Source organism: Sciurus vulgaris, assembly GCF_902686455.1.
Source record: "Sciurus vulgaris genome assembly, chromosome: 13".
Taxonomy (NCBI): Eukaryota; Metazoa; Chordata; class Mammalia; order Rodentia; family Sciuridae; genus Sciurus; species Sciurus vulgaris.
In genome coordinates, this window is record NC_136474.1 from 61,634,408 (window position 1) to 61,657,394 (window position 22,987).

General features: G+C 38.2%; 1 protein-coding gene across 1 annotated transcript; it reads right to left on the reverse strand.

Annotated features, from left to right (window-relative positions):
• Positions 1–1,990: 1,990 nt before the first annotated feature.
• On the reverse strand, positions 1,991–22,912 carry SLC39A6 (solute carrier family 39 member 6). Its single transcript, XM_079108524.1, has 10 exons — positions 22,232–22,912; positions 19,017–19,739; positions 17,284–17,467; positions 16,190–16,359; positions 14,610–14,828; positions 10,633–10,738; positions 7,528–7,905; positions 6,251–6,331; positions 4,874–5,064; positions 1,991–3,470 (listed from the first exon to the last, which is right to left on the reverse strand). Exons 2-10 carry the CDS (start codon positions 19,728–19,730, stop codon positions 3,318–3,320), a joined length of 2,196 nt encoding a protein of 731 aa, XP_078964650.1. The 5' UTR covers positions 19,731–19,739; positions 22,232–22,912; the 3' UTR covers positions 1,991–3,317.
• Between the last annotated feature and the right edge of the window lie 75 nt (positions 22,913–22,987).

Below are 22,987 nucleotides of genomic sequence, written 5' to 3' on the forward strand. Positions count from 1 at the left end.
TTCATTTTGGACAAGTTTTAGTAACGTGGTTTTTGAAGAATTGGTCCATTTGATCTAAGTCCTCGAATTTATATAAAGTATGCCCTCATCCTTTTATTTTGAACCGAATAAAAATGAAAATGCAACATATCAGAATTTGTGAAACGCAGTTAAAGCAGTGTTTAGAAGGAAATTTATAGTATTAAGATGCTTAAATACTTCAAAATCAATACACTAGGTTTCTGGTTAAAAGCAAAAAAAAAACAAATTAAAAATAAATGAAAGAAAATAAAGAAATCATTTGAATACATTAAAAATAGAGAAAATGAAACAGCTTGAGAGAAAACACTGATAAATCTACAGTTGAACTAATGAAAAAAAACCTGTTTTCAAATATATAGGCTGCTTTAATGATTGTGACTTTGTCTCCTTTTTTATTCACGATCTTTTAAAAAAATTTTTATTGTAGATGGACACAATAACTTGTTATTAATTTGTTTTGGGTGCTGGGGATCGAACCCAGGGCCTTGTGCTTACGAGGCAAGCACTCTACCGACTGAGCTATCTACCCAGCCCCAATAACTTTATTTTTATGTGGTGCTGGAGATTGAACCCAGTGCCTCACGTGTGCTAGGCAAGCACTCTACCACTGAGCCACATCCCCAGCCCTATTCAAGATATCTTTATGTGTGTCTTTCCTATCAGTTTAACAATCCCCTCTCCCTCAAACAACAGTTTTTGGCCCAGGTCCTATAGCTCCTTTATTTTCCTCTCACTTCTATTCTCCTACAAAGCCACAGGAAATAACTGCTTAAATCTACATACCCACTAATGGGTTCACACTGAAGTGGGAACCATGGTTTCTATTCATCTTGTTTTGGGAGGCAGGTCCAGATACTCCCATCTTTATAATCTCCATGGACAACATACAAGTTTCTATGTTCTCTAAACTCCTAGATGAATATTTCCAACTATTACAAGAACTTCCTCATCTTGCACTGATCCAGCAGTGGCATTATGGTAGGTCTACAGGTTTCTGAAGGTAATCATTCAGTTAGAGGAGATGCATTATTTCATCCTTATAGGCACTCCCAACAAAGTAATTATTTTATTACTTATATCCCTTTAGTGTTTGAGTAACAGAATGCTGGTCTCAGTAGGTCCTAAGTAGGAGGTGGTGTGTTGTTTGCTTGTTGATGATTCTCTTTAGAATTCAGACTAATAATAAATCTTCTAGCCAGGTGTCCGTGGTGCACACCTGTAATTGCAGAGTGACTGGGGAGGCTGGGGCTGGAGGAGCTCAAGTAACTTAGTCAGACCCTCAGCAACTTAATGAGATCCTGTCTCAAAATAAAAAGTAAAAAATGAGGACTGGGGACATAGCTTAGTGGTAAAGCGCCCTGGGTTCAATTCCTAATACCAAAACAAACTAAAAAAACCTTTATTCTCCATCTTTAGATGCTGGTTGTTTAAAAAAGAAAGAAAGAAAGAAAGAAAAACAAACAAACACACACTGGGGAACAAACTGTTGATCAATTCTTTTGTGATAAAGAGTTTAGAACCAGAATAAGGCTATCCCCAAAATAATATATAAATTGATTAGTATAGTATAATCTGGATTATAATTTAGAAAACTAGATTAATTAATTTTATAGAAACAGAAAGTAGAATGGTAGTTACCAGGGTTGGAGGTGGGAGAATGAGGAATTATTGTTTGATGGGTGTAGAATACGTTTTGCAAGATGAAAAATTTCTGGGGCTGGGGTTGTAGCTCAGTGGTAGAGTGCTTTCCTAGCACGTGTGAAGCACCGGGTTCAATCCTCAGCACCATATAAAAATAAATAAATAAAGGTACTGTGTTTATCTACAACTAAATAAATAAATAAATAAATTTAAAAAAAATTCTGGAGGTTCAATGCACAACAATGTGAATAGATTCAACACTACTGAAATGTATACTTAAAAATGATTAAGATGGTAAAACAGAAGAAAGAAAATATCTGACATTGACTTGACAAAAAAATTTTATTTTGTAGGAAAGAAACATCTAGATAATGCCACAGATGACCCTAGTATGTCTACAGTACCATATATAAAAGGACAATTGCTCACAATGACAACACTGAAGCACTGAAAGATACCAAAGTACTTTCTGAAATCCAAGAAGTCAAATTATACTTAGAATGGGTTCTGATGTCCTTACACAGATAAAAGTTTTAATACTCTGACATTTGGAAAACCAGATAACCAGAATACCCAATCATCATTAACTTTTGGTGACACATAAACTGGTGATAAGCAAATCTTTTGGTGATAAACTTACTATACTCATCTGGCATATCTCCACAAAAATATTTTTAAAATCCAATTTCTTGGTCATGTGATATCTTGCTTGAATTCATTAAATATATTTAGACTTCTCTTTTATACAAATCAATGTACAACTAAGTTAGCATATGAAAAGTGCTCACTGTGTTTTTTACAGGATCATTAATACTTTGGGACAAAGATGTTTATGAATGAACTGTATACTAATTTTGCCTTTTAAAACTTGTATCTAAAATTTCTGCTCAATATTATAACCAAATTTTGTGATTTCTGTAAGAAATCTACAAGTCTTCAATTCTCAGATTCGTCTCTTTTCCTCCTCTTAACTTAAATTCAGTACAGACCAATAGGTATCTTAGGCTTGTGTACATTCTTAGTCCTTAACACCAGCAGTTCTTCAGAGGCCTGAAATCTACTACGTGAATTACTGGTTACATTTAAGTTCTACAAAAAGCATTAAAAACATTTTTCCTGAAATATACAGAACAGGTCATGCCAAATTTCTTGTTTATACAATAAACTGGTAATATTGGTGGATTTGCACATGAAGCTTACATTTCCAAAACAGAATAATTTAAACACTAAACTGTACCTTCGTCTTTTTATTTTTTTGGTACCAGGGTTTGAACCCAGGGGGCCTAGCCACTGAGCCATATCCCCAGTCTTTTTTTTTTTTTATTTTTATTTTTTTTATTTTGAGACAGGGTCTCACTCAGTTGCTCAGGGCCTTGCTAAGTTGCTGAGGCTGGCTTTGAACTTGCGATCCTCCTGCCTTAGCCTCCTGAGTTGCTAGGATTACAGGCGTGCGCCACCACGTCCAGCTAAACCGTACCTTTATGTTACTAACATAACTGACTTTATAAGCATAACAAATGGCAATATTCAATACAAAAATCACAAAATCCACTAACTTTAGATGCTGCATTTCATAGTACAAACTCATCTCTCTATGACCTACTTAAACTATTGACAGCAATGTTTTTTAAGCTACTCTAGCATTCATATCCTAATTAGAAATTTATACGAAACACAATTTTGTGTTCGAATATGGAAATAAGTAACATAATTCCAAAACCTAAAAGTATCCCAGCATTCTGTAAAAAGAAGTATCCCCAACGGCTACATCCATGGTCACTAGCATCATTGTGCAGCATCTCAGGTACCTTTAAGACAGAGGGGAGAAAAAGAGTTAATATCTAAGTTTTCAGAACTGCAGGTTAATCTTTCAAAAACATTTGTAGGATAGTATATTAACTTTTATTTGTAGCTGAATATACTATAGGTCAATTCATGACAATATACATACTAACTCTAGCTAATGTTACATAGCACTTCCTAGTAGTTTAATATAAACAATGATTATTCATTGTGTGGAGCAAGTGAAAATTTTTATTAGTCCAGTTTGCTCCACTGTAAAGTAGAAAGCTATATTGACTGCCCTGCGTCAGTTACTGCCTGCATATCTGAACTAAATACAATGTGTGGCTCACCTGAGTTCAGAGATAGGAAACTTTTTATACTATATAAAATAAAGTTTTAGCAATAAGATTGGTTGAGATTATTATGTGAACTTTGGTGACAAAAGAATATATAACTCCTTTGATAATAAGGACACTTTCAGCATTCTGAAGTATGCTGAAATGTGGTTTCACATTTATGCCAACAATGTGGTTTTTTTCTAGGTTTCCTACAAGTTTGCAGACAATTCGGTGCCTAATGATCAAGATTCTATGATAAAAAGATACATCAGAAGGTGTGGGTATTTACCCAAAGGACTTAAAATTAGCATACTGCAGTAACATAGCCACATCAATGTTTACAGCAGCTCAATTCACAATAGCTAGATTGTGGAACCAACCTAGATGTCCTTCAACAGAGGAATGGATAAAGAAACTGTGGTGTGTATATATATATATGTATATATATACACACACACAATGGAATATTATTCAGTCATAAAGAATAATAATATTATGGCATTTGCAAATAAATGGATGGAATCAGAGAATATTATACTAAGTGAAATAAGCCAATCCCAAAAAAACAGAGGCCAAATGTTTTCCCTGATAAGTGGATGATGATATACAATAGGGGTGGGAGGGTGGGGAGTGAGAACAATGGAGGAACTTTAGATTATGTAGAAGGAAATTGGGGAGGTATGAAAAATCGTGGAATGAGATAGACATCATTACCCTATGTATATGTATGATAACATGACTGTTATGAACCTACATTGTGTACAACCATAGAAACAAAATGATGTACCCCATTTGTGTACAATGAATCAAAATGCAGGCTGTATAAAAAAAAAAAATAAATAAAATAAAATTAGTGCTTCTACCAGGAAAAAAAAAAAAAAGGGTGGGTGGGTATTTGTGTGTGTGCTGATATACATTAGGTAGGATAAGGGTGTGCATGTTATTAATCAACAAACAAACTTCGTACTTCTTAAAATTTGGAATCACTTATTAGTGCTGTTTAATATAAAACCTTTTTGTGAATTAACTTTTACTGAATATTTCTTTTATTTAAATAGTCAATGTCCTCTGACTTCTTAAAAACTTACCATATCAACCAGAGCGACATACATGAATAAGCCAGCAGTAAGTGCAAATATCCACATAGAAACATTTTCAGCATAATGACCAATGAAAATTCCTGTTGCCATCCCAAGATAGGCCAGCATGGCTGACAGAGCATTGTAAAGCACAGCCTGCTTAACAGTCATGCCTGCCTTCAGTAAAACAGCAAAGTCACCTTTAACAGAAAACAGGATGAAGTTAAGTGAAAAGTCATTTTTAAGATACCTTCTCTGATTTAAGGAAATTCTCCAATTTTTTTAAGGGTGGGGGGAGAAAGAAAGAAATACTCAGGGTTAGAGCAGAGTTAATCACTAGAAATAATCCTAACAGTTCTATAAACAAAAAAATCTTTACCAAAGTTTTCTTAAGGTTTGTACTTTGTTGGTGAGTAAATACCATGAGTCTACTATTGTGCTCTTGCACTATTTCAGGGAGCTTAGAACTGGCCACAAAGAGGGTAGGGTAGGGTGGAGAGTACACATGAAATCATCAGTAAACGATAAAAGCACAATGTAATGATGAGCTAGTGAGTGTAATGTTACAATTTTAAAAGAAGAAAAAGAGATGGAAATGTTCAAAGAGGCCTCGTGGGGCATGACAGATCTAGAATGTGGAACACAAATGAGATATTGAGGCTTATAAGCATTGAATGGCTGAACACATGCCAAGAAACAAATCTGAAAATGTTATCAGGAGTACATGTGAATGAATATGTGTCCACAAGAAGAAAAACTAGAACACAAACTGGGATCCAAAACAACTACAAAAGGTTTAAACTCCTAGTGACAAAAAATAATAATATTTAAAATACAACTCATTAGCCAAACATGGTAGTGCATGTCCTTTTATTCTAGCAACTTGGGAGGCTGAGGTAGGAGGATGACAAATGTAAGGCCAGTCTCAGCAACTTAGTGAGATCCTGTCTCAAAACAAAACAACAACAACCGCCCCCTGCAAACCTCATTAATTCCCCCTTTTTTCAGCTGCAATAAGATGCTCTTTCCCAACTTCCCTCTGTTAATGGAAGATGATTCCTTTGTGTGCTATAGTTTCATTCACAGTGTGTGCATGAAGATAGTTCACTGATGTTACTAGTATACTGGCATAGAAGGATATTTAATAGAGAGAGAGGGGAACCAGGTACCTCTTTGGAAACCCCACACAGGCAACTGTATACCTGTAGGGTCAGAATTCAGTCTGGAGACAAACTTGTGCCCAGGAATAAAGGAAAGCTGACGAGGTTAGTAGACTTATGGGAAGGGATGGAAGTTAAGAAGCCTGCTGGAAAGCTTATCAGCAAAAGCCGGCAACACTAGAACATTTCACTCCTGTGGCAAATACAGTTTAAGCAGTCCTCTTACCTAACTCATGAGGCAACTCATGACAGAACACAGCAACAGAAGTACTTAAACCACTTGACAAGCCTTCAGTGAAAGCAGCACCTGTGTAAAAATCAACCAGAAGAAAATTTGCTACATGGTTTTGTGTGTCTTTTAATCTTGGCACCTAAAATGAGATAAAATAAATAAATTATATTTTGGTTGTGAGTAAGTACAACCTTCATACCCCAACCATTATCTTTATAAGAAATCTAAGATTACATTCCATTGGGTCTAAAATTCCCAGAGGAGCACAAGCAAGTATGACAGAGAAGGGAAGGTTCGACTATGCCCTAGAAAGAGATGATCTTCTGTAAACCTGAGAAATAACTGCTACCACATAAAACAGTCAAGAATAAAAAATAGGCTGATTTAAAAGGTTTGGAAGAAAACCTCTTGCTGTCAAGCACGTCAATGTTTCACTGGTCTCACAGAAATTCACTATGTAATTAGACTTGTTTACATTCATTCTTTTACTATCTCACAAGAAAACTCAGTCAAATTGCTATCCCCCTTAAGAAAACCAACATATTATACAACTGATCAATTATGAACCATGACTGTGCATTTGGACATCAGTTATTTGTCTGCTTATGTCACATGCAATAGTTTGTGGAAGGAAGCACAATAGACTCCAGAGTACCCAGAACCCAGGTTCATGTTGGTCTGGCTATAAAACAGTTTCCTTCCTTGGACAAGTGTCACCTATCCAGGCTTCAGTAGCTTATTTTGTAATTACTTTTATGATTCCTTCTAGATTACTAACATGTATAAATATTTTATTATCTACCAATTCTGGTGGAACAGCTTAATATAAAAATTCTGTAATTCTTCTTTGGGTATATTGGTAACTAAACTTATCAGATATATGAAGATTCCTTTAGCATAAAAGAAAAGATGATGGAAAAGATTTTACCTTAACAAGCATAGATTATATTATTAATAAGGGATTTCAATGTATAGGGGAAAAAAAACATGCCACATGCTCACTATGAGTTATAGCCTGATGTTAATACCTTGCTAATGAAGCACTTTTGATAGTTCCAATTTATGCAACAGGCTGGGAAGAGTTTTTAGCACTTAATCCTAGCTAATATTTATTGAGTACTCATTGTCAAAGTAGCCAAAGAGAAAAAAAAAAATTTGATCATCTTGGAAACTACTAATATACTCATCTAAACTAACCTATTTTTTGTTCAGTTTGTTTAAGGTGACATTTTCTGAGTCAACCAACAAGGAACAGATATATAGATATATACCAATTGCTAGGCCATCACTGAAGTTGTGCAGGCCATCACCCATTATCACCATCCAAGCCAATGTGGCAATGCCAGCATCTTTCAGCTCCTCCCGAGAGTAGCGCTGACTGTGACTGTGGGGGTGGTGGTTTTGGTGGTGGTGGTGATGGAGAATATGATGGTAGTCATGATGATGGTGAATGAGGTCATCTGACTGGCCCAGTGTATCATGGAAATGTGAATGGCATTTGTTTTTGCACCCTCTAGGTACATATTCATTGTAGACTTCCTGTGGATGAGCATGAGCTATCATGACCTCTTCTTCTTCCAAGATTGCTGGCTGCTGAGAATCAAAGTGGGAGGGCTCTTGTGAGTCTGCTCGTAAATAACCTTCAGGTCCTAGGAATCAACACAAGGGATATTGGGACAAAGTCAGAAGACTTCATTAACATATTTAAATACATTTCAAACATTGCACTGACAATTAACATCAACAAATGATCTTAAAGCATGGTAACTCTCTTACACCTGCAGACCTAAACATAAAGGTATTGTTGATAAAAAAAGATCAATAGATCTTAATGAATTTTAGAAACTGATGATTTCAATTAATTAATGGATTAAACATTAACCTTCAATAGCTATTTCCTCATTCTCCTTTAATTTCTTCTGCCTCCCTTGAGTTAAAAGATTAATTTTTCTGATCATTTTGATCCTCGGCACCACATAAAAATAAGTAAATAAATAAGGTTAAAAAAAGATGAATTCTTCTGATTATAAAAGAATCACATGACTATTTGTGAAAATATATTGTTAGATATTTAACATATATTTAGAAAACTGTTTTAAAAAATACTGAAAATAAAAAACATGCATAATCCTGTCATCTGATTTCTTTTTCGAAAGAATAAAATTCAAGGAAAAACAAAATAACCTGAATTACTTCATCATTGCCAAGAAGAATTTATTATCTATATTTGGGCAAAGAAATGCAAATACCAACAATAAAGTTGTTTTTTCTTTATCCTAGAATCAATTTTCTTGGGAGCAACCTTGACCTTGTGGTTCAATTCTTGAGTAGCTACTTTCTCCCATCATTATACATTTCACTGATGTCCGTTCAAAAATTTGAAAGGGGAACAGTTGCAGGAAGAGTGAAAGCATTTTTCTTGATCTTTATAAAAAAACCCCTGGCATGTTGGAAAATTTAGGGTGAGCTGGGCGCAGTGGTGCACGCCTGTAATCCCACAGGCTCAGCATCCCGAGTTCAAAGCTAGTCTCAGCAACTTGTTAGTCTTAGCAACTCAGTGAGACCCTGTCTTTAATATTAAAAAAAGGGCTGGGGGTGTGGCTCAGTGATTGAGCACCCCTCTGCTCAATCCCCAGTACCAAAACAAAAACAAACAAGCAAAAAAAATTTAGGATGAACAGAGAACCTTATAGATAGGCAGTAGCAACAACAGAAGTTTTTGATCCTTGCAGCCAGTTACTATCTATTGAGCACCTATGTTGTGCTGAGCATTTTGGCCAGCCCTGGGGATAGATTGAAGATAACGAAAATATCTACCTTCAAGAAACTTAAGTATTTGTGGGGAAAGAGTCACTTAGCTAGGAAGTACTTGTATAAACAAGATAATCTGAGGCACTTGGAAGTACAAATTAGAAAAGGGTAATAGAAGGAGAGTGTCCGGGAGATCTGTATTTGAACAATGAGGAAGTCCTCTGAGAAACACGTATCTGAGCTTGAGGAGGAGGTACCTGAGCTGAGATTTTTAAGGATAAGAGGAACTTATGTGAAAATCTGTGAGAAGGGCATTCAAGGAACAGCAAGTGCAAGGCCCTGAGACATACCACCTGTGCTCATCACAAGAAAAAAAGGGCATGAGGTTGGAGCAGAGTGAACAACAGGGGAGATGGAGGACATGATAGGCCTTCAAAGGTCATGAAAGGGAGTTTGATCTAAAATATGAATCTTAACTGAATGTCCAACAAAAATGCCAAACCAACTATCATTACAGAAAATAGTAACATTACAGTAGAGCAAGATGGGAGACACAACCTGAGCCAAATGATCAAAATTATCACCACCAATAAGCGAAAGAGCATCATACTGGGCAGCACACTATGTTACTAAAAAGGGTACAACCACCCTTTGTGATATTCCTACCCAAACTCATCATTTAATAGTTAAAAGACATTAGACAAACTCAAAATGAGAAACGACTAAATGCAACATTTGATTCTGAATTGTATTCTGGATCAAGTTTTTCTTTCCTTTTTTCTTTCTCTTTTTTTTTTTTTCGTGGGGGTGAAGAGATTAAGATAACTGGAAACGAACAAACAAACAAACAAACAAAATGAACAGAACAAGTTACGTAGACTACAGACTGACACTGTACCAACAGAAATTTCCTGATTTTGATAAATGAACTGTGGTTATAAAATGAAATCCTTTTTCTTAGGAGACATACACTGAAATATTTAGAGGCAAAGAAGTGTCATGTCCATAACTTACTCTCAAAGTAGTTCAGGACAAGAAAATGTGTGTATGTGTATATAGACAAAAACAGAGAGAATGACAAATAAATGTAATAATTTAAAATATAAAGGGCTGGGGATATAGTTGAGTGGTGGGGTGCCTGCCTAGCATGCACTAGGCCCTGAGTTCAATCCCCAGTGCTACTGCCTTCAAGAAACTTAAGTATTTGTGGGGAAAGAGCCACAACAACAACAAAACCAAATGAATACATAAACAAGGAATCTAAGTGAAGGGAATATAAGAATTTTTTGTATTATTCTTGAGACTTCTGTAAGTCTGAATTGATCTCAAAATATAAAAATGTAGGGATCAGGGGTGTAGCTTGGCGGTGAAGTGTGTACTTACTTAGCGTATGAGTTCAATCCCCAGCAAATTTCTGCCCCCGCAAAAAAAATACAGAAAAAGAAATATAAATATATACTGAAACAAACTACTCATTGATGATTTTTTAAAAGTATGAGATACCGAAAAAACAAAAAGAAAAGGACATGATCTCATCTCTTCCAAATGGTCTGAGTTGTCCATAAATCACAGAGCAACCCACCCTGCCTTGTGCCAGGCCCTCAGATTCACTCATAGGGACTTACGATCATCTGTATCTACTTTCTCCTCATTTGTTGAAAGTTGAGACTCATACTTGGACAACTGCTTCTTAATCTCCACATCATCATCATTTTCAGGTTTTTTTTGATTCTAAAATAGCAAAGGAAAACAATACTTTGAAATACTTGATTTGCTCAAGTGTGCAGTTTTAAAGAAACAGGTAAGCAAAAGACAAAGAAAAGGACAATGGAATTAAAATAACGCATCTCTACCAGAATGAAAGTCATCTAAGGGCAGGGCCTGGACTGATTCGCACAGTACTTAGTAGTGAATCCTAGGCATAGCAGCTGTCAGAAAGTTAAAGAATGCCTCAGTAATATGAGATGTAGGGAAATCACACATTAGTCTTCCTGAGACTGTGTGGTCTTACACAAGCAGCACAGCATCCCTTGGGGACTTGTCAGAAATGCACACTCAAGCCACAGCCTAGAACTGATGAATCAGAATTTGGATTCTAATTAGATCAACCCCACCTTAGGTTATTAATTTAGAACCAATTAGAGGCATATCCTTCAGGCACTGAATGATCTGCTACCCAACTGGATACAGAAATCCCACACTTTCCATAACCTAAAACTATACTTAGATTTTCAGTTATGAAAACTAAAATACTTTCCCTATTAAATCACCATTAACATGTTTTATCTTTTTTTCACTTGCAATTTTTGATACATTTTACAAAGAAAAACAGGGAGTTATTAGAGTGTATCATAACAAGACCTACATAAGTTTCAGGACAGGCTTTTGAAAAAAATGTAATGATTGCACTAAGACCTAAAGATGAGGTGTTTGCCAGGGAAAGGTGGAGTAGGCAGTACTCCACACAGGGAGAAAAGTGAGCAGGAGGGCCCTGAAGCAAGAAGGGGCCAGCACCATCCTGGAACTAAAGGTATAAGGTGGCTGGGGCCTGGTAGGTCAGACAGAGGGTGGCCAGAGACGAGGTTGAGGTAACAAAAATAGTTCAGACAATGCAAACCCTGTCAAGAGTGGTGACCTTTGTCTACAAAGCAATGGGAAGTCACGAAAAAATTTTAACTAGTGGTGTACAATCTCATCATCTTTTCATTTAAACAAATCACTGCCTGCTCTGGGAAAGCTGGACTAGGAGAGGAGGAAAAGAAATTATGTGGATAGGTTAGTTAGGAGGTAACAGTTGTCACTAAAGAGGGATGTCACAAATGATTCTCTGGTAGAAAGTAAGTTTAAAGATAAACTCTTGTGAGGGTCCAACTATATATATCAAGTATGAGAGAAAGGTAGAGATTTCAGACTGGCATGTGGTAGGTGACTTAAAACTATGCTGTACAGAAACTCCCAGGAATGCAGCCTGGTTTTCTGAAGGAAAATTCTAAGTAAAATGCCCTGTTATGGGACTAAAGAACTCTCGACATTGACCATATAATGAGTAGATTTTTTTCTTTTTGAGAGAAGATTGGTGTTAAGTATGAACCACTAATATCTGGATGTCCTTGACCAAAAATAAACTCAACATATTCTAAACAAGGAAGAGAACATATAATGTTTGTAAGCTTCCCGTGGAAAGACTATGCCTAGAAATTACTTACTTGCTGGTTCCTAAGCACTTTATATACTAGGAGATATTTTTCAGTAGAGATTTTCAAACTTCTCTGACTACAATTTACCCATAGTAATATGCAATATGCTGTTTTATTATTGTTGCATTTAAAAATATTGGCATGACACAGATTTTGTAGCTTACTAACAACCTACAGTTGGAAAATAAATTGTTCTATATTAGTTAACAGTCTACTCTTGGAATCCCAAATTAATGAGTGCCAGGTTAAAGAAAAGCTATTTTACTTTAGATAAAATTTGATATATTTTTTTAAAAGGTAAGAATAATTTAGAAAATAAAGAGATAGGAGTTATAGTTAATTCAGACTAAATAAAGCAACTAGAAAAAGGGAATATGGAAGATTACTTTTTTTTTTTTTTTAGGGGGGGTTTACTGGGGATTGAACTCAGGGGCACTCAACCACTGAACCACATCCCCAGTCCTATTTTGTATTTATTTAGAGACAGGGTCACACTGAGTTGCTTAGCACCTTGATTTTGTGAGGTTGGCTTTTTTTTTTTTTTAGACGTTGATAGACCTTTATTTTACTCATTTATTTATAAGTGGTGCTGAGACTTGAACTCTCACACATGCTAGGCAAGCACTCTACCACTGAGCTACAACCCTAGCCTGGAAGATTACTTCTTAGATTAAAAATGAATAAACTGAAGGGTATAGTGGTACATGCATGTAATCCCAGTGGTTCAGGAAGCTGAGAGAGGAGGATCCCAAGTTCAAGGCCAGCCTCAGCAAGTTAGTAAGGCCCTAAGTTGGTGAGATCCTGTCTCAAAATAAAAAAACAAAAGGGTTGAGGATGTAGCTCAGTGGTAAAGCATCCTTCAGTTCAATCCCCAGAACCAAGGGAGTGGGAATGGGGAGGCAGGTAGGGAAGGAAGTTATTCTTTTTTTTTTTTTTGCGGTGCTGGGGATTGAACCCAGGGCCTTGTGTTTGCAAGGCAAGCACTCTACCGACTGAGCTATCTCCCCAGCCCGCGGAAGTTAATTCTTATTAGTACTTCTTCCCTCTACTTCAGTCAACTACAAAGAAGGTTTAAGACTGGGAATAGTGGTGCATTCTTATAATCCCAGTGGCTCAGGAGGCTGAGGCAGGAGGATTGTTGAGTTCAAAGCCAGCCTCAGAAACTTAGTGAGGCCCTAAGCAACTCAGCAAGGTCCTGAATTTATATAAAATACAGAAAAGGGCTGCGGATGTGGCTCAGTGGTTAAGTGCCCCTGGGTTCAATCCCTGGTATGAAAAAAAAGAGAAGGTTGCAAAATTTGCAATGTGAGATTTTAGTGACTGTAAAACCCACAAGGGCAAATGTTCATGGGAGGGAGGAAGTTGCTCTCTTGTTCACACATGAACTTGTTTCCCACAGTGAGCTCAATGCTCAGCAAGAATCGACTGTGTTAGTTTTCAAACCTCTTCATGCCAGTTAAACTTGTTACTGTAATTGCACAATTTAATTACATGTTGCTCAAATTATGACATGATGATGAGAATAGTTGCTTCTATGAACATCTAAGTTGAATGCTTTTAAAAGACTCGAAGGCAAGTTGCTAAAATCAAAAAACAAAAAACTATTAAATTATTTAAGATGACCACTGTATAAAATTCTTAAGATTTCTGAGATCTAGATTCTACATTCAGAATAGCTTCAATTTTAGAGAAACTAAAACTGGAAAATTGTAGATGAAATATAACATGGTTTTTTAGAAAACATATGACATGATACAGAACTTCAATTCAAAGAAAATTCTGATCAACATCCAATGAGTGTACAGATATTTTAAGTTAAATCAACACGTCTGCTATGTGCACTCATCACTTTAAGAGTTCCTTCAACAGTCTTTCAACTGATTTGCCTGACCACATCTAATAGAAGAGGCAGATGACCTTAAGGGACTCAAAAGGTCTTTTTGTCAGAAATAAAAAACTTACTTGGCTTCATACTATATCATGGTCTAATTTGCAAAGAGCAAGCCTGTGAAAGTCACATACCCTTTGAAACAGAACATTTAGCTACTGGGTAAATAATTTAAAAATAAACACAATAGTTGATCATAAACACTAATAAGTATTGATGGTGTATTTGCAATACTTCTGGTCTTTAAAGTCCAGCTTGTGCCTTGTGTTTGATCACTTAAATGGATGTTTATCCTTGCCAGGAATTACAAGGGACAGTGAAGACAGAAAACTCCAGGGTTATCAAGATACAGAACTACTCTACAGGAACGCCCCCAGGAACAAAAAGGATCTTGAAGGCACTGAACACTTCTTGAATAATGATCATGTACCCGATAACCTACTCTTACAATCTAGTTAGAGTGCTAATCTAAATAAATGTCTGATGCATAGTGAGTACTCAGTATACTTTTCCTTACCTTTTTCTTCTTGTCTTTAAATTGCTTGATCAACGTGAGTACGTGTTCAACAAGAAACATGAAATACAAGCCTCCTAGAGCTGTCAGACCTTTCCATGTGGAATCAAAATAGGTACTTTCTTCTATATTTTGAGATGACAGATGACTGAAAAGTGGACCTCTTTTCATTTCCATTGCTGGTTCTTCATGGCTATGACTATGATGGTGGCTTGCATGAGACTAAAAGCAAAGTGATATGTAATTTGTAAATTCATTAGTGTCACATATGTCAGAAAACTGGGTGGGAAGTAGGGTCAAATTTGAAATCATTCAGAATTAGGCAATTAATGGGATAATTCAGTGTTGAAGGAACAGTAAAAATAAAATGCCCAATGAGCAACTAGCTATTTGGAATTTAATGTATGTTATTGAGAATATTCTCAATGTTTAACAAGTTACCATGGCCACAATTAACAGGGAAATGGTATACTTAACAGGCGCATAGTATCTGCGGCTTATATTCCCAACTGAGAGGTTCAGAATGGGGTCACCAGACTAGCCTTATAAGAAGTTAGTCTATGTGCAGTGATGGGCCTGGTAGGTATCTGAGATTCAGGTGCACTGACCCAGGAGCCCAAAGCTACGTGTAGTAATACTATGTACAGCTACTACATGTGAGGGAACCCAATGTAGAGCACGTTAACTAAGGTTACAGGTTACAACCCATGCCCAGGCCACTTCATGCAGCAGGTATTCCTGAACATCTGTCATCTGGTGGTCAGAGAGCTTGTCATAGCAAAATAGTTTTCTTTCACTACTGAACAGAATATGAGATTTGTATGTCCTAGAATAGAGTGATTTCCTTTTCCCACTTACCTGAAAATCTCTACGGGAAATTTAAAAATTAAGATCAAAATACTTTTGGCCTAAAACTTATCCTGAATATTTAATGGAAAAGTAAATTTACATTACCAAATTTGTTTTACTTAAGAATTCACTCATGTCATTAAGTGTGGATCTCTAGATACACAAATAAATTCAACTCTGAAGAAAACCTCTAAGTTTCTTGGCAACATAAAGGGTCATTTTTTAAATTTTTTTTATTTTTGTATTTGGAGATGGACAGCATGCAGCATGACTTTATTTTACATGTTTATTTTTATGTGGTGCTAAGGATTGAACCCAGTGCCCCATACATGCTAGGCAAGTGCTCTGCCACTGAGTTACAACCCAAATCCCATGGTTCATATATTTTATTTGTGTGGCTATTAAATAACCAGGTAAGCAGATTAATTCTCTTCATTACAGTCTGTCACAGTACTAATATCTGAGCAGAATTTGTCTTTTTTATTAAGAGGATGCAAAAAATTAAGTCCATATTTAGATTTCCTTATAGAGAAAAGAAAAAGAATGTATTAAAATCTGGACAAAAATGTACCTTTCGGTTACCAAATATATTTTAAAATCAACTTCTCTAAAGCAAAATTCTAACATTTTATATGTAATGATACAAGAATTCTAGTATGAAATAAAATGAAATATACACAAATATTTTCAGTGTTGAATAAAAACACACTGGTAGGACAAATTACTATACTTACATGTGGAAGAAGGTGTAATAAAGCATCACCACTCAAAGTCCCAACGGCCAATGCCACAAGGAAACTCAGGAGAAATTTGAAAAACACCCGATTCATGAGAGGCACCAAGATAACCCCCAGCAAAGACAGGAAACTGATGATGGAAATGGCTATAAAGCCACCAACCCAGGCTGTTAAAATAGAGCAAAGGAAAATCATAGTTAATATACTTTTAAATGGAGACTCTTGGACAGTGACATAAAGCAAAACTCAAGAACAAAAAAAGCTATGAAGAAACACAAATTCATTGCAAACAAGACTGTGGCAATAGCACCATAACCAAAAAACACTGATGGCCCGGAGAACCTGCCCTGTAATCAAGAACCCTTCAGGTAAGGAGAATAAGCTTAGTGGAAATGCCTCAAATGGGGGCAGAAGGAGGAAAAAAGTTATCAAGGGTGAATGCTAGCTCAAGCTTTCAGATTCCAAAACATAACAGCCAAGTTAAGAAAGGGGATGAAAAAATAAACAAGAAAAAAAACAGGGAACTCAGTAATTTCCCCAGCAAATAAGGCAACTATTTCTTCACCATTATTGCTTTTGAGCAATGTGACTCTGTCCTATAGCAGGGTTTATCTTAGTTTCATTTACCAAGAATTAGGTTCCTAATAGAGATGAACTCTGACCCTCCTCCTGAACAGTATGTCCTATTAAAAAGTCTAATTTGGGCTGGGGCTGGGGCTGAGTGGTAGAGCACTTGCCTCCCACATGTGAGGCACTGGGTTCCAATCCTCAGCACCACATAAAAATAAACAAATAAAATAAAGGTACTGTGTTCATCTACAACTAAAAAAATGTTAAAAAAAAAAAAAAAAAAAAAGGCCCCAATTTGAGATGATCCTGATGTGGAAAGATTTCCAACAAATCATCATCTAAGTTTTCTTTCTTTAAAGGGGAGACTAACATGCATGCTTTCTTCACATTTAGGGCAGAGAACAACTAAAATGATACATGTGGAATTATGCCAAAAAATGAATAGATTGATGGAAATATAAGAAGTACAACATAAATGTATCTACTGGAAATTATTTTTCACATAAAAAAAGCACTTCTACCTATTTGTAAAGAATAGGTCTTTGGAGGGATTTCAGCCTTCTTTTCACTTGTTGTATGAATCAGACATGATCTAGCATCAATTTGATTGATGATGGCTGGGCAGAGATAGTTGAACTCGGTGGCATTCAACGGAATCTGGATGCCCATGCCATGAGATGTAAGCAGCTTAGAAGCATTGAAACACTGGAAGAAGAAAAGCAGTGAGTCACCAAAAGGTACTATCTTTAGAGAATCCGAAAATTCAGTCTGACAACACATCACCTTTTCCTTATTAAAGCTACTTCTTTATTTGTTTAAGTCAAAGCAAGTTAAAATCAACTTCTGTTTTCAGTACTTTGGAACTTGCCTCTAATTGCATGGAGATCCTGTGTCACATGATAATATGCTACTCTCTCTGCCTACTTGGGGGAAGTTACATCAATAGTCACCTAGGAAGAAAGCCTCAAGTGGAACAAGCTTGGGGATAAATGAAGATTCACAAGCCTGTTAACTCATTGTATAAACCTATTAAGGAAATGAGCTTTAATTTCGAAATGGGGTTCATTAGAGATTGAGAAATATATTTTAGTACTAACGCTACCCTACTTGGCCCAAACAAGCCCAAGACATGTTATTCTCTCAGCAATGACCCTACTTGCAAAAACAGCTCAGTTCTGTCTACATACCTGGCAAAATAATGTTCTACAATGAGAATATTAAATTATTCAAATTATGCTTGTGGAGGGCAATGCTGGTTAATAAAGTGAACTTGTACAGGCAGGCAGATGTTTTCAACAATTTTAATTGGATCACAAGCTCAGTTTGAAGAGAAACTCCTCTGTGCCATATAATCTCTCTACCAAAGGGTGGTGGTGGTGGGGACTCAGAACTGGCTATAGTACCTGTTTCTAATCTGTAAAGACATTTCAAACTCCCACAATTCTCAGCCAATCTTACTCAGAATGAACCTCATCACCAGTGTGCTATGGCAATAGTGGGATTCTCCCAAACACTGTATGGTTATATGTTGGTTTGAATGAAGTACTTATTAATTTTTTTTTGGACATCTCTCAGCCAAGGCAAATTATGAAGGGTCTGGAAATCTATTCTACAAAAATCATGTGAACTCAACCTCCTCGTCAGATCTTTCACTTGCTCAATCTGATGATGTTCTTGGTAACTGCTTTATTTTCAAGCATTTCACAAGTCATTGTGATCCTTCTGTTAAGGAAGCACCACTGCTCCTCTCTGGTGATGTTAAACCCCTTTTTGACCACACTTTTCCCTAAAACACAGATTCTAACTCCTACTTTTTCAAACCCCCTTCTCATTTTCTTTTCTTCTGCTTTTTAAAAATGGTGTTGGAATGAACTCAGGGGCTCACCCATGGTAGACAAGTGCTCTATCACTACACAACATTCCCACACCCTATTTTTCATTAATAATATTCACCTTTACAAAGATTTCCCCTACTTAAATATCTTTCTATAGATATTTAACATTCTATATTAGAAAAGAAATTTCAGCAGGCAGTATTATTCTCAACAAAGAACTAATCCCCAAGTTCTGTATTAGGAATATTTAAAACATAGCAGGCAGACTGAGCAAGTGCCTCAGTGAGAAGGTAGAACAATTCCCTTTTCAATAACTTCACTATTTCATTTTTACTTACACTGCTTATAAATAAGAGACAGACTAGCAGGACAAAACAGACAAGCAGGTATGTTAAAATAATGAGTAGCATTTGTCTTACCTCTTGAGTGTTGTCATTTATGTTTCTGGAATACACAAAGCCTTTTCTGGGCTCACTTACAGACTCATTGATTTTCCTGCTAGCCAGTCGGCCCACCCAGTTCTTTTCTGTGATACTGGGTGGGGTGGAACTGCTTACATCTTTGGGGTTTCTTCCAGATTTCAGAGTCTCTACTGTCTCCAGAAAGTGAGTCCCTTCAGAGATAGTGTTATACACAGTTGAGGTCACTTCACTAGCACTGACACTCTCCTTGACATTTCTTCTACCGTCGGTGTGTTCCAGTCTGTGAGATCCTTTTCCCTGGCTGTTTCTAGTATCTTTACCTGAACCATCAGAGTCATGGTCTAGGCAAAGAGCTTTCCGATTATTTTTACTGGAAGCATGATTACGGTGAGAGCGGTGGTCATGGTCAGAATGATGCTCATGGTCATGGTGTATGTGGATTCTTTTAATCTTATCTATGCCTATATTCTGAAGCAATTTTCTGAATCCTTCAACTGATAAGGAATTGTTCTCCCCATAGCGGTAGAAAAGCTGCTGCACGTGATGCTGCTGTGTGGTAAATGCCAAGTCAACATTAATGCCAGATTCCCAGTTTGGACTGATTTTCTCGGTGGTCTGAGAGAAAGCAGCTGCTGATTCTAGTTCGTGAAGGGGATTTGTGACCGAAAGGGCTAAGATCAGGACCAAGATTACAGATAAATTCTTTGCCATTGCACCTTCCTAGAAAAGAAAGAAAAGAAAAATTCCACACCTCACTCCTAAAATAATTTAAAACTTCATGCTGAAAAAGATTGTCCAAAGTAAGGCCATACAACCCTGAACACATCTGATCTCATCTGGAAATGAATGTCTAATCAAATTAGGTTTATAGAGCATTATTTAATATAGACTAGTGTGGTACAAGGTATTGTGAAGATGTGGAGAACTGGAGTCCTAGGCTCTCCCCTTGCACTGATAAAACACACAACTGCTGTGGAGAACTGCTGAGTGCTAAGAGGCTGTAAAAGCAACAGTAATTCAGACATCCCTGCAGCCACAGTCATACTGTAACTACTTATTGTGTTGGGAACAGTGATTCAAAACAAAACTATATTTAACTAACTCCACCAACACCACCATTTCATTTAAGAATCTTTTAACACACACACACACACAAAGTAGAATAATCATCTCAGAATTCACATTTAAATTTTTTCTTAAACTGATAGTCTCCTTATACATGAATTCATTTAAGGTCCCTTTCCCTTACTCCTCAGAAGTATTTAATTTTACCAGGTTTTTTTTTTGTGTGTGTGTGTAACATGATATTTTATAGCCATACTCAAATAGAGGTGTACTTTAAATACACAAATGAAATCTTTCTAATCTTTCTCCCCACCACTCAACAATGAATTAGACATGACATGTCAGTATATATAGATTTCCCTGATTCTTTTAAATGACTGCATAAGAGCTCTTTATGTAAATTAAACTTCATGAAAAACTCATTATATTATTCTTATATTGCTACAAACCAGTGAAATATTATCATAAACTATTAGTCATTCTCATAATAGTGTTTGGAACAAAAACACTATTCCTCAAAGGGGATTTAGAATTTGAGTTGGGACCTAAAAAGCAGAATTCATTTAAGCAGAGGAAGGTGTCCTCGGTTCAGGATCTAGCAAATGTTTAGGATCAATGGTAAGTGGTGGCCAAATCCATGTACCAGGAAAAGACAGAGGTGGAGTTTCACTTATCAAAAGCAAGGGGCACCCAAACCTTAACATTTCAGCTATTCTACTTCGGACTTACTCTCTCATCTGAAAAGCCTATGATACCTATTTTGCAGGTTGAATGAAGAAAACACAAATGAATAATGTGGCAGTACTTGTTGAACTCATGTGTTGCCCAAGGGCTGATTACCATCGTGGGAGCAGTGGTAAATAAAGGTATGTAAGTAGGGCAGGACTATACTCCTGAAAGAATCTTCAGGGGCAGAAGTTTAGAGAATTCACCTAACAGGCAAAAGAGAACCATTAAGAAATCATTCTAACAAAACTAAGAGGGAGAGCAGCTAGAGGGAGGGAGGGAGACCAGTGAGGGACCAGGAGAGGGATGGGTGGGGACAAGCACTGTGAAGCAGCTCCAGGTAGTTTCCTGTTTTCCTCCAGAAAGGATGAGGAAGGCGCCCTCAGACCTATCTCTGCTCTCCTTCTGGGCAAGTTGGTTGTGTAGGAGGGAAAAAGAGAGCCAAAGGAAATGGCCTTGAAAAAAGGGGTGAGTGGAAACAACGGAAAAGAGGGCACAATGCTTCCTTTCAAAGAGTTTTTTTTACTTTTTTAAAAGTCAATACTTCTTTTAATATGTAACTGAGGTAATATAGAAGAAATTTTAACAAAATAGGAGACAAAAAAGGAAGGGCAAGGAAACTATAAATTTAAAGTTCTGCATACCTTGCCAGGCCTATTCTTCCATAAGCCAGTTCTCTCCCAGCCCTGTCACTCCCAAATTCTTGGGAAATCTGTAAATCTTCGAGTTACCATAAATTCACACGCTTATGAAAATTGCTTTACTGTTAAATTTGCCTGGGCAATAAACAGGTTAATCAGAGAGGTATGACATTTTAAGAAATCTATTAATTTGGGGGCTTTCTGATCAGATAATGGAGATCTCGTCGGCCCAAGGATCTGGAAAACGACCACACCATTGTAAGCTGGTCTTGTGATCACCAGTCTGATGTCATCCCTACATACCTTCCCGTGCTCACCCCTTACCAAGTTTCCTTTAAAAGAGGAGCCTGGAACCCCCAAATCGCGCCCCTTACTCTCCAGACGGCCCCGCGTTCTCCTTTGAATGTTTACTTGCTTTCTTAGGTAAATTTGCGTCTCGGCGCGTGCTGAAATTCTTTTCCATCGCGAATGCCCAGGTCCCCAATTGTCTTGAGTCAAGGTTCCCCCCCGCCCTCCGGGATCTCCTCGAACGCTCCTCCGGTGACAGGATGAAAAGTACCGATCATCTCTTCAGAAAGTCCTCCGCGGGACCTCGAAGCCCATCTTCCCACACAAAGCTGCGAAGACCAGCTCTCCAGGGCTAGTGGGTGCTCGTGGCGGGCTCCCCTCAGCATCCCTACTCTACAGTCCCGCTGCCTGGCCCCAGGACCCGGTCTCTGCTAACTCCCGGCCTGTGGCGCTCCCTTCCCACCTCCTCACTCTAGAACTTGACGGACTCACCTCTCCGCAGCCTCGCCGTCCCACCGCCCGGCCCCGCGCGCAGGTTCGGTTCTAGGCGGGCGGTTCGGAAGGATGGGAACTGGCCCGTGCTTGTCTCTCCCAGAACCTTTACAGGGCGCAGAGAAGCGGCGGTCTCATGCGCCCGGCGGCCCCTCTGTCCGCGGGTACCGCCGCGCAGTCACCGGGAAGCCGCGCCCCGCGCCCCTGCCTCCCGGGTGCAGGACAATCAGTAATTAACGCCGCTCGCAGCGCGAAGCCACGGATCACCGCCTCCTGCGGCCAGTAGCACGGCGCACGCGCAGCGCGGCGCCGGAACCCGGTCTCCAAAGGCCGATCCGCTTTTCCGCGTGTTCGTAAACGCCGCGGGGCTCACAGGGACAGGAGGGGCGGGGACGCGGAGCCGAAGGTGTTGGCGCGGTTCTAGTGGACTGGGAGCAGAGCGGGGGTCCTTTCCTCGATTCCCTCGGTGACACCCTGTGCTTCTCTGAGGCCCGAGACTCTCCCGCTAGGGCTCCCCGGACCAGCCTCTTCTGCTGCGGGGAGCCGGGCCGTAAGGGACCGCCCTCGCCCAGGAGGGTCCCCAGGTACCCCGGTCGGACTTGGATGGTGCGCTGAGCCCGGATCCAGGAGATGAGAGTTAAAGTCCGTGGCCGCGCGGGGTTTGGGGCTTGCACTGGAGAATCAGCCTGGCCGGACGGGGGCGGGGCCTGCGGGGGCGGGGGTCGCCTTGGCCCCACCCCAGGCCGCCTCCGAAAC

What these genes read in the sequence shown, in the direction of transcription:
- SLC39A6 (XM_079108524.1), bottom strand. Translation starts at nt 19,730, where the DNA reads ATGGCAAAGAATTTATCTGTAATCTTGGTCCTGATCTTAGCCCTTTCG. An exon ending in TAAATGACAACACTCAAGAG is followed by an intron (nt 17,468 to 19,016) that starts GTAAGACAAATG and finishes TTCTTCTTCCAG; the next exon opens with TGTTTCAATGCTTCTAAGCT. An exon ending in TGAGTTGCCTCATGAGTTAG is followed by an intron (nt 5,065 to 6,250) that starts GTAAGAGGACTG and finishes TTTCTGTTAAAG; the next exon opens with GTGACTTTGCTGTTTTACTG.